An 11,104-nucleotide genomic window follows, 5' to 3' on the forward strand; every position below is an offset into this window, starting at 1 on the left:
CAAGTCCGAATAGACCGAAGACAGTCGTCGGCTGAAAATCAACAACGTCATCATCCAGCGCCTTTCGAAATACACCAGGCAGGAGCCGCTTTTTGGACTTTCATTGAATGGTGTGTTAGCGTCCGTTTTTTTAAACGCGCTCTTGTCCATAATTTAAAGACTAAAACCACCAGGATGATTGATATGGTTGAAAAAGAGGATAACATTATCAGCGAGGAAGAGGCTGCCCAGTATGACCGCCAGATTCGCTTATGGGGTCTGGATGCACAAAAGAGGTGTGTGGCTAACGTTATCAGAATCACCATAAACATCAAACTTGTTAGCACGCAGAATCTCTAAATTGGATGTGATCATATTGGAGGTGTATTCTTCCCACTGTTTTACACTTATTGTTTAACACTACCAATAACGTATTTATGTGCCGGTTTCACGCACACGTTAGCCAGCTAGCTACATATACAGTTTTACTGTAAAGTTTTCGCTTTCGAGAACTCCATCGCAAATGTATAAATTCTGTGATTATGTTGCCGCCAGACTACTCTTATTGGCAGTCGCTACCACACATCAAAGCGTTCTTTGAAGCTGTTTACGTAAAGGGTTAATACGTAGTTGGTACCCTCTCAATGGATCTCTTCTACTCATGTAAAATGAGTTCCTGTAAATACATGCTAACTAGGGGCTGATGCACCGAAGTCAGTAGTCGTTCCCCAGCAGACCATAGCGTTATTTCACGAAACAGAATTTCTTAGTTAAACTGCCAACCACAAGTCAAAACTGGGCAGTAGAAGAACATAAGTAACACTTCTGGTGGTCAGCATTGATCTGGGTATTTTAGAAATCTCTTCTTCATGCGGAATACCACAGCTTGTGTCTAACATGAATCATGCTTTATGGCAATGTTCGTTCTTCTACTGGTATATTGTCTTGGTTTCTATTTAAATTCATTCTTGTTTCCAAGTCTGAGGACTGTAAATATGTATTTATACTCTATGACAAACGGACCAGTAACGCATTGAGATAGGCAGTGACTTTCGCAATCGCGTCTCTACTTGAAACATTGTACGTAGTATTCACGTACCAGCCAACTGTGCTTTTCTTTTCTAGACTGCGTGGATCTCGTGTGCTTCTTGTTGGCCTTGGGGGTCTGGGGGCAGAGGTGGCCAAAAACCTAATCCTGGCAGGCGTGAAAGGGTTGACTTTGCTGGACCACGAACAGGTATTGAGCCCTCATTTGGGTTTCACATTGGACTGCTTGGACTTCACTCCCAGACCTCCCATACAGTCATAGCATCTCTGATGGACAATTTTTAAGTACAGGGCTGTCAGGACATTAGGAGATCAGCTTTCTTAGCCCAAGAGAGATGGATGTTGGCAGAAGGCTGTAAGATTCCCATCTTTTGCTTAGGACTCACTGTAGCTGTTTTGATTTTGAGAGCTGTCTGTATGACCAAATAGAGCCTGTCTGTGTTAAACGCAGTCCTATTTCCCTGAGTGTCATCTGCCCTGTCTTCTTCTGTGGCCCACCCGAGGCCCTGTTAAAATGTTCATTCAGGCAAATGTCGAACTTTCTACCACTTAGTGTCTTTTATCGCAGTCTTGGAAGCTCACTGGACAGCACAAATAACTCTTTTCAAGATCTTGATGAGTGCCAGACACCTAGAATCAGTGAATTTTATGTCTTTTGAATTACCAGCACAAGAGGATAAGATTTTTCAATCATAGCAGAGTTTTGTTTTGTTTAACTTCTTTTTTTTTTTGTAAGTTCCTATGTGTTTTGCCCTCTCAAGGGTTAGGTTGTATTATATCTGTTGATAATTTAAAATGCTCAACGTTTTTTTTCCGTCTTTGTGGACTCTGACTCACACAGGTGACTGAGGAGTCACGGAGAGCCCAGTTCCTGATCCCTGTGGATTCTCTGGGCCAGAACCGGGCTCAGGCGTCACTGGAGCGGGCCCAGTTCCTGAACCCCATGGTGGAGGTGAAAGCAGACACGGACCGTGTGGAGAGTAAGCCTGATGAATTCTTCCTCCAGTTTGATGCGGTGAGTTACAGGAATTACAGCTGCATACAATTGTGTTCTGTTTAGTAAAACCATTCGTAAGCACAGGCTCTGTGGATAAATATATGCAATTCTGTTTTAACTCCACCACTGCAGTACGCAAATTTCTCCTCCAAATGGTTGTTTAATCGTAATTATCACTTTATCATTTCCAAATGAACTGGAGTTATTGCTCATCAGCTCTCTGGTTTTATATCTTCAGTTGGAGACATTATGACTGGTGCACAGTTGAAATTTTAAATAGTGCATAAACATGCTTAAGCATACTGATTTATTATACTTTTCTGGGCAAATTTATGGCCTAATATCTGCAATGCTGTGCAATATTAAATTGCTTTGTTTCAGTGTCATTTGCTAGTGGTATTTCTGTTGCATTTTGTGTTCTTTTTTGGACTGTTAGACAAAGTACAGTGATGTATACGTTTTCTTCAGTGTTGAATACTTGATACTAATTGACTAGTATGTACTGAGCCAGTTAAAGAGGTGTATGTTAAAAAAAAAAAAAAAAAGAAACAGTGGCTGTATTGTAGTGTGTCAGTACTTTGGTATTGTTCCCTTTATAACCACTAGGTGGTGCACTCTCATCACACAATCAAACAAGTGAGAGTGCCTGACTCAGTCTCTCTTGCCAGCTTATTTCCCAACACTCTCTTGAATTCTGTTGTTTGGGTTCACAAGTGCATCTGCGTAGACTGTTTAAACAAAAGCTCTCCCTTGGAGGGGGATGGGGTGGAGGTGTAACTTTTTTTTGTTACATTGAACCATAGGGTAAATGTCATGAATTTTTAAAAAACCTTTGTTATTTATTTAGCACTGCAAAGCCAATTAGCTTCAGTGTCAGAGACAGAGACGCCAATTACGGGAGGGTTAGATATTGTTAGATGTTGTTAGATATTGTTAGATCTTGCTTTACTGGAGAACGAAGAGCTTAGTTGTGAAAGAATGGGCAGATGCATGAGGAATCATCAAAGCACAGATGAATTTGTGCACATAGCCTGTCTGCTCCAGCAACGCGACTGAACGTTCCCTGTGGGAGTGCTAGTGGAAGTGCAGGAGGAGGAGTGAGAGAAGAGGAGTGTGTGTGTGTCTTTCTGGAGGGGGGGGGGTTCTGTGCAGACAGCATGAGTCGTTCTTTGATCTAGTCCTGCTGTTGTTGCTATTTCTCAGTGATGTGACAAAGGAACTGTGTGTGTGTGTGTGTGTGTGTGTGTGTGTGTGTATTTACATGGCACTAACATGCCTGTTGGAAACGAATGATCTTGTTACAAGATGATTTACTCAAACATTTGACGTGTGGCACACTGAAGCAGACACTCAGGCAGCTGTCAGCACACACACACACACACACACACACACACACACGCACGCCTCACACACACACGCCTCTCACACACACACACACACACACACACACACACAATTGTGCTTTTCATTTCTCTCACCCCCTGTTGTTCTGCCTTGCTTGTTTTACCCACTGTTTAGAATGATAAAGTCTGAAGTTCCCACCCTCATTATCTTTGCGTTTTTCCATCATTATCTTCATAGAGACGTTTGTGGCATTTGAGTGACCATGTCTCCCATTAAAAGACAGGAGACCATCTAAGGTCCTGACCGGTCACACTTTGCCCGAAAAGATCTCCCCAGCTCCTTCTCTCACCCTCTTGAAGGCCAAAGTCTTTGTTCCAGTTAAGCATGGGCACACCTCACCTCACCAGAATTCAAAGCAGTGGAATCTCATGTCTTATACCAAGAATAAGACACAAGCACGTGGACCTGTACACCAGGGTTGGAAAGTACATCATGCTCATCTGTGCACTTAAGACTCCTTTTGTTTTCCTCTTCCTTTCTTCCTCTAGGTGTCACTGCTTGATAAGGGTGTTGTTTTTTTTGAATGGCCAAGCCTCTGTGGGTTATAGAGAAAGAACGATAGAGGACAGAGAGCATCTGTTGGATGAAGAATAGAAAACTAATGATTTTCTGACAACCCCCCAGTCCTTTGGAATACCTTTCTGTAAGAGCAGTTGTGGAGAACTGAGATGAAGCTATAGGGTTTCTAAGCAACTATTAACTATTAGTCTATCCCCGAATTGTAAGCTGGGGACTGTTCTATCCTGAGCATTCTGGAATTGTTAAAGAATCTGATTCTATCGCTTATGTGGTGCAGCTTCTCAATGTATAAACAACGAGATCACGTCTTATAAACAAGCCTGCTGAGAAGAGCAGCAATGATATGCTGTACTTTATTTATTTATTTATTTTTTAACACTTCTTCATGCTCTGACCCTTTCTGGTGCCATGGCAGTTTGTGTTCCAGACACCAGTATCTGAGGACTAAGGGTAATCAATACCAGCCCACACTTATCTCCTCTCTGGAGTGGGAGTGGCCAAGGTTTGGGACCTTGGATAACATGGACCAAGCCCTTTGGTCAGTTGTTTGTTTGTGCTGTTCGTTTGTTTACGTAGAACCTGCAAGCCAGGAATGCCACTGATTTTGGCAGCTAGTTGGTGTTCAGTCATCAGATTGGGGGGGTGGGGATGTCCAAAATGTGACTACCAAAGCCCTTAAGGGTGCCAATGGTTTCCATACTGTTTATCATGAATTTTTCATATATGCCTGCTCTAACGTAATCAACTTCACACACACACCCCCACACCCAGAGCAAATGTTCTTATTTACCTCAGATCGCTGTGAAACCGAACACATTACACCACAAACGGCAATCTGTCACACGTCTGTGCATAGATACGCTGAGAGGTTGTAGAAGATACCCAGAAAAATGGGACATTTAGAGAGAGACAACTTGTGTTTATCTTTTATTAAAATCCCATAGGACCATTGTCTGTTCAATATATCTTTCCACCATTTTCCTCTGCCCAACTAATCTCTCTCTCTCTCTCTCTCTCTCTCTCTCTCTCTCTCTCTCTGATTTAGGTTTGTCTCACTGGTTGCTCCAGAGATCTCATGGTGCGTGTGGACCAGCTGTGTGCCAATAAAAAAATCAAAGTGTTCTGTGGGGACGTCTTTGGTTACCATGGCTACATGTTCTCGGACCTGGGCAAGGAATATCACTATGTGGAGTAAGAGCCTTTCTCTCTGTGGTTTGTGTGTGTGTGTGTTATTTAGACAGCCAGAGTGAAACTAAGCCTTCTTTTCTGGACTGTAGAGAGAAACCCAAAATAGTGAAAGCTACTGAGGAAACCAATGATGGTCCTGAGGCAAAGAAAGCAAAAGTTGACCCTAATGAGACGACCATGGTGAAAAAGGTGAGCAGGTGGTCACTGACTCTGAAAAGTGCATCATTATACATTAGTCTTTATGTCATCGCCTCTTATTATTCTTCCAAGAGTGCAGTTGCTCATGTTTCTATCTCATTTATCCTGAAGACGGCCAGTTTTTGTTCCCTCAAAGAGGCCCTGGAAGTGGACTGGACCAGTGAGAAGGCCAAGGCCAGCCTTAAGAGAACCCCTGCAGACTACTTTTTGTTGCAAGGTTTGCAAATCTTTTCCGTGGTCTTTTAAAATACCTGTTGTGCACGGGCTGTGTTTGCATGCAGATACTAATTATAATTTAAAGCTGTTTCATCAGCATTCTGTCAAACCCTTGAGGCTGCCAAATACAAGGGTCAAAGGGGTGGGGGTTGTGGACATGTACTGTTAACTTCTAATTTAAAGAGGAAGGTACAGCAACTTGCACTTAGGTCTAGAACCTTCTAGAGGGTTATGGGGGAGATGCATTTTCAGGGAGCACATACTTTTCAAATGCTAAGACACTGGCTCTCTCCGTATATGTTTAAATATGCATGTCAAACCTTATAAATCTCCTTTCACTGCACTGACCAATCAAAAATGTTTACGAAATGTTGTGTCCTCAGCCGTACAGCTGGCTTGTGAATTAAAGCTAAATGATCTGAAGTTTTATTTTATTTTACTTGAACAGCCAGCGTTAAATAAAAACTGAAACAGAGGAGAGAGGGGGTCTTTGATGTCGAAGGGAACATTGATGTTGACATTCTCTCCGTTCCTCTTTTACACCTGAAAACACAGATAATGGGTTTGAAGAGTGGTTTAAACATTACTGTGGAGATAATAGGTCTTTTAGTGATTTTACCATTATTGCACCAACTGCTAAAACATACGCTGTTCATCGCGATTAGCCACCATTAAAAATTTGCCGGATTTAGTTCTAATTAAAGATGTTTTTCACTGAATGCCGTGATAGGGTTTGGTTATCATTTGTTTCACTTCAAAGTGAAGAGAAAAGAGAAGTAACCTGACCCAGATAACGCTGGATCGTCCATTGACCACTGAGCCCCACACTTATAGTTATGGTTGTATTTCAAACTAAATCGGACCAAATCCGACGAAACATGGACGCATGGTGTGTTGTTGTCTTAGTTTTATCCAAAGTCTCTCTTGGCTATTTTTACACGGAAACTTTCCATTTTGCAGTAGGCCTTCCTTCATTGTTTATACTGAGCAGAAGCAGGCGGGGGTGGGTCACGTTACCAACTAGTTATCTAACTGGAGTGCGCGACAACATTGTTACGTGATGCTGAACGCGCAGTGTTACAAACTGAGGATTTCTATATTAAGAGGTTGTCTTACAGTTGTACCGTTGCAACGGTTCTCATGTATTGAGATAGTCTGTTGTGTTGTGGCTTTATCTCTGTAGAGATACTGACAGGAATAGCCACCTGTATATTTCCCAAACATGTAAATGGTGTAAAAAAACATTGATCAAAACCATTTTAAATATTTTGGCACATGTATTTTTGATTACATGTGTACTCATGGACCTGTTTTCTTGTTTTTGCTTTGTTTATTGTTTTTGTTGTTGTTGTTGTTGTTGTTGTCATTAGCAGTATGATGAAGACATGAACAAATTGATCTGTGGATGACTGGGGCAAAACTGATAACGCATTTATGTTGCATGTAGTATAACAGTAATTATAAAATACCACACTCAGTTCTATTTAATTTTATGCTCATCGAGACAGTGGAATATGAATACTGTTTATCATGACTGACAGCAATTACCATGTCTATTGCAATCATCTCAATTATTTTTGTTGTAGTTGTGGAATCCTGTTGCTTATTAGCAGAAACTTGTAACTTTCCCTGCAGTGTGTTGTCACTTACCTGCCTCCCAAAGAGGCAGTGTTGGAAACCTCTCAACAGTTTTAAGCTGTTAATATCAGTAATGTTACATTTAATGTATGATTAATTCAAGTCTCCTGAGTTTACATGAAACTGTTGAGCCTGTAGAAATTAGCCATGACTTAAGTTTTGATTTTCATAATCCATGCTTGGGAATAAAGAGCCAGTAATTTTCATATTTAGTAGTATGCAGTGTGGGGATTGCTTTGGGCAACAACAGTGACATACTTCAAAAGGAAAAGTTAAAAAAAAAGGGGGGAGGGGGGGTTTGACTTAACCCATCACAGACTTTGGGACCAAATCAGACAATAATTTGACAAATTCACGGACTATATTTCAATTTATTATAAAGAAAAGAAAAGAAAAATTTCTGAGCAATCTAGGAAAATCACATAATTTCAGTGCTAAAACCTCTGTGTCTTTTGGGCAACATTTCACTGTTTTCAAACAGCAGTTATTATTTGTCTGATGAAGCCTTTGGGCCTCAGAGGAGGAACGGCTGTAATTTAGACGTCGTAAACAACTCTGCAGCTGTTTTTATTGTGTTCTCGGCGAGTTTGTAGCGTGCTCTATCCACGACATGTCTGAGTTTTTATTAGAGCTCACCTGGCATCTTCATGAAACACAGTTTGTTCCATCACGGTCTCTTCATGACCAGTCATGTGCATCAACTTTTACACTGAACACAAAACACCCCCGCACCAAAAAGGACATTTCAACTTTTTAATACGCACCCCTTCCCCCTCTTCCCCTTGGTCCACACATTGGTGGAAAATTGACTATTTATGTATGTGTATGTATGTGTGTGTGTGTGTGTGTGTGTGTGTGTGTGTGTGTGTGTGTGTGTACTGAAGTATGTATGTCTGTATTGACATAGCGTTGATAAATGCCATTTGCTGCTTGAATTGCTTTTGAGGAAGAGGAGTTTCCTCTGTTTTAGCCCACTGCTTTCTCTGTGGTTATGTCATCAGCTCATTGGCAGAAATAGAGACGTATTACGTCACACAATACTTTTTTTTCTTTTTTCTTTCTTTTTTAAGACCCACCCTAAACTCCACACTTTGAAGGTTGTAAAGTGTTGTTTTATGTGGTATCACAATCTTATCAAATTCTGTGTGGTATTTGTACAGTATGTTTTTAATGTGTGTGTGTATGCTGGTGAATAAAGGGTTGACTTTTTTGTGTGTGCGTGGGTGAGTATATTTGTGTGTGTGTGTGTGTGTGTGTGTATGTGTGCTGGTGAATAAAGGGTTGATTTTATGTGTGCATGTGTGCATATATTTGTGTGTGTGCGCGTGCGTGTGCTGGTGAATAAAGGGTTGACTTTGTGTGTGTGTGGGTGAGTATATGTTTAGCATGGAAAATACAGTTGGCTTGGCTCCGTGATGCATTTCATGGACTCTCAAAGTGATGATGAAGTGGAAATTTCATCATGTCTCCTCTCCAGTGATTTTTCTCTTAAGCAATTCCATCTCTCCCTCTTTATCTCTGTCTTTCTCCCTCCCTCTCTCTCTCTCTCTCTCTCTACCAGTGCTATTGAAGTTCCGTACTGATAAAGGTCGTGACCCTCACCCTGCCAGCTTTGCGGAGGACTCTCGGCTCCTGCGGCAGATCCGTGATGACGTTCTGGACGGACTGGGAGTGAGCACTGACCTGTTGGCCGATGACTTTGTCAGGTGATTTTGGGCACACTTTTATTGCATAGAGCTTAGCGTTTCAACGCTTCTGGCTCATGCTTGTGTTTGCTGACTGATTATGTGTTTGTCTGTTTGTTTCTCGGTACAGTTACTGTTTCTCGGAGATGGCCCCGGTATGTGCGGTGGTCGGAGGAGTACTTGGGCAGGAGATTGTAAAGGTGAGTTACTTCATCATCTTTAATCATCTGTCTAGACCTTGACCCTTAGTTACACCATTCATATGGACACCCCCCCCCCCCCCCCCCCCCCCCCAAAAAAAAGAGGTCAATTACAATTTTATAGTTTTTTTCTTAAGAAGCAGAACAACTGAACTTCATCTTACTTCTGTTTTTAAGATACAGGAAAGAGTGGGGGGTTTTTTTGTTATTTGTTTTTGTTATTTTTTTTGTTTTTTTTTAAACAAGGGAAGGTTGCTATCACTCCCTTTTGGGTTGTGGGTCAAATCCCAAAACCACTAGGCGCTGGAGAGAGATTTTAGAATACAAAAATGAAGAGGTTAATTTCTGATTCAGGAAATGTATGGCAATATCTTTAGGTTTAGGAAAAAAGTTTAGGAATGTAAAACAGAATCTGAAAAAGGCATTAAAAAAACAAGATCACCAGAGACAACAATCTGGTTTTCATCCACTCTCACCAAAAAGAGGTAGATCTCGTTTTTATCAAAACCGTTAACATATACATTTGTGACCCTTATGTTAACCTGTGTGCGGGCCCATAGCAGTTTGTATTCTGGTGTGTAAAGCTTGTGAGACAGCATGGGTGCACAGGGCAGGTGAGGGTCTAATAGAGACATTGTATAGGCTTGGGGGGTGTTTGTTTCGGATGAGTGGATGGTAAAGGTGCGGCAGTAACTGTGTTGGAGACACAGACTGTCGAGCGAGGCCAGGCTGTCTCGCCGTCTCCCCTGCCGCAATCGCTGCATGATGAAACCGGACTGCAACTGGTACTCGCACACACACACACAGCCTGCCATCCACTGTCCCTCTCCTGTCTGTCCACAACAACAGTTAACCCCCCCCAAAAAACATGCTCTCTCTCAATCCACATGATATTTAATGTCCCCTGTTTACAGTAACACAGAGAATTCCAGCAGGTTTGACTATAAGTGTAACCTGTGTGTTTCTCTGTTTATGCTCTAAGTGGTTGGCCTCTAATTTTGTACGTTCACTTCCATTTGCTCAACCATCTGTTTGTCTCGGTAGGCGCTGTCACAGAGAGACGCCCCTCACAGAAACTTTTTCTTCTTTGACGGCCTGAAGGGTAGCGGCGTGGTGGACTACTTTGGCTGCAAATGAAGAAGAGAAGAGACAGAAGAGAAGAGAGTGTGTGTGACATGTGCGGGCATGCACCCAGACTATCAAAGCACCATGGGAATTTGAGTATTTTACCTTGGTACCTCAGGCTATAAAAATCTGTGCATCAGATTATCAGCTTTGCTTTCTGACAACAAGCCATACTTCAAGACTGGCCACAGTGTTTTTGGTCTTTTTGTGTTCATATTCCCGCACGTGTGTATGCACACGCACGCTCTCCACACACCCGCTCCTGTTATTGTTAGACATGTCTAGTATGTCTATTGATTTTTACATGTTTTGTAATAAAAAAAATGTATTAAAAATAAATTCTGTGTGGACTTATTTGTTCAGCAGCATTTTAGTAGTGTAATGGTTCTCTGTAACTGCTTCTGTGTGTTGGTGGGGGGGGAGGGTGGTAAATGACTAAAGAGAAAATCGTTTGTTTGAATATAACACTAGTTTCTCTCTCTTAACTGACAGCTGAGCCCTAACCTTGTGCGTCATTCCTCAAGAAAATACATTTGGGCTGAGTGAGACTGATGATACTCAGATTGTCCTCCCTTTATAGCCCGCCCGAAATAAAACGGGTTGGAACTGAGCCAGCGTGAGAGTTGCGATGACGCATTTGTTGTTAAATCCAACCCAAGTTTGCACAAGAGCCAGATGAGAGCGAGCCTAACTGGTGTATAGCAGGTGTCAGTTGAAAAAAAAGGGGGTTGTGTGGCTTTGTTTCAGACTGGATGTTGGCTCCTATCCAGTACCATTTATTTGGAGAAGGCAGCTAGACGAGAAAATTTTTAACCCTTCCATTCTGAAATCCACAAAATTCTGGCTTGTTATGCGATGTGAGTTAAATTCCACACCAGCCAAAACCAAGCTCCATTGGTATTCTCAGC

At 41.9% G+C, this 11,104-nt stretch overlaps 1 protein-coding gene across 1 annotated transcript; it reads left to right on the forward strand.

Moving 5' to 3' along the window:
• Positions 1 to 127: 127 nt before the first annotated feature.
• On the forward strand, positions 128 to 10,463 carry sae1 (SUMO1 activating enzyme subunit 1). Its single transcript, XM_030778524.1, has 9 exons — positions 128 to 275; positions 1,105 to 1,216; positions 1,868 to 2,041; positions 4,992 to 5,137; positions 5,224 to 5,323; positions 5,444 to 5,549; positions 8,748 to 8,892; positions 9,002 to 9,071; positions 10,116 to 10,463. Exons 1-9 carry the CDS (start codon positions 175 to 177, stop codon positions 10,206 to 10,208), a joined length of 1,047 nt encoding a protein of 348 aa, XP_030634384.1. The 5' UTR covers positions 128 to 174; the 3' UTR covers positions 10,209 to 10,463.
• The last annotated feature ends 641 nt before the right edge of the window (positions 10,464 to 11,104 follow it).

This window comes from Chanos chanos, chromosome 6 (genome assembly GCF_902362185.1).
Source record: "Chanos chanos chromosome 6, fChaCha1.1, whole genome shotgun sequence".
NCBI classification, from domain to species: domain Eukaryota; kingdom Metazoa; phylum Chordata; class Actinopteri; order Gonorynchiformes; family Chanidae; genus Chanos; species Chanos chanos.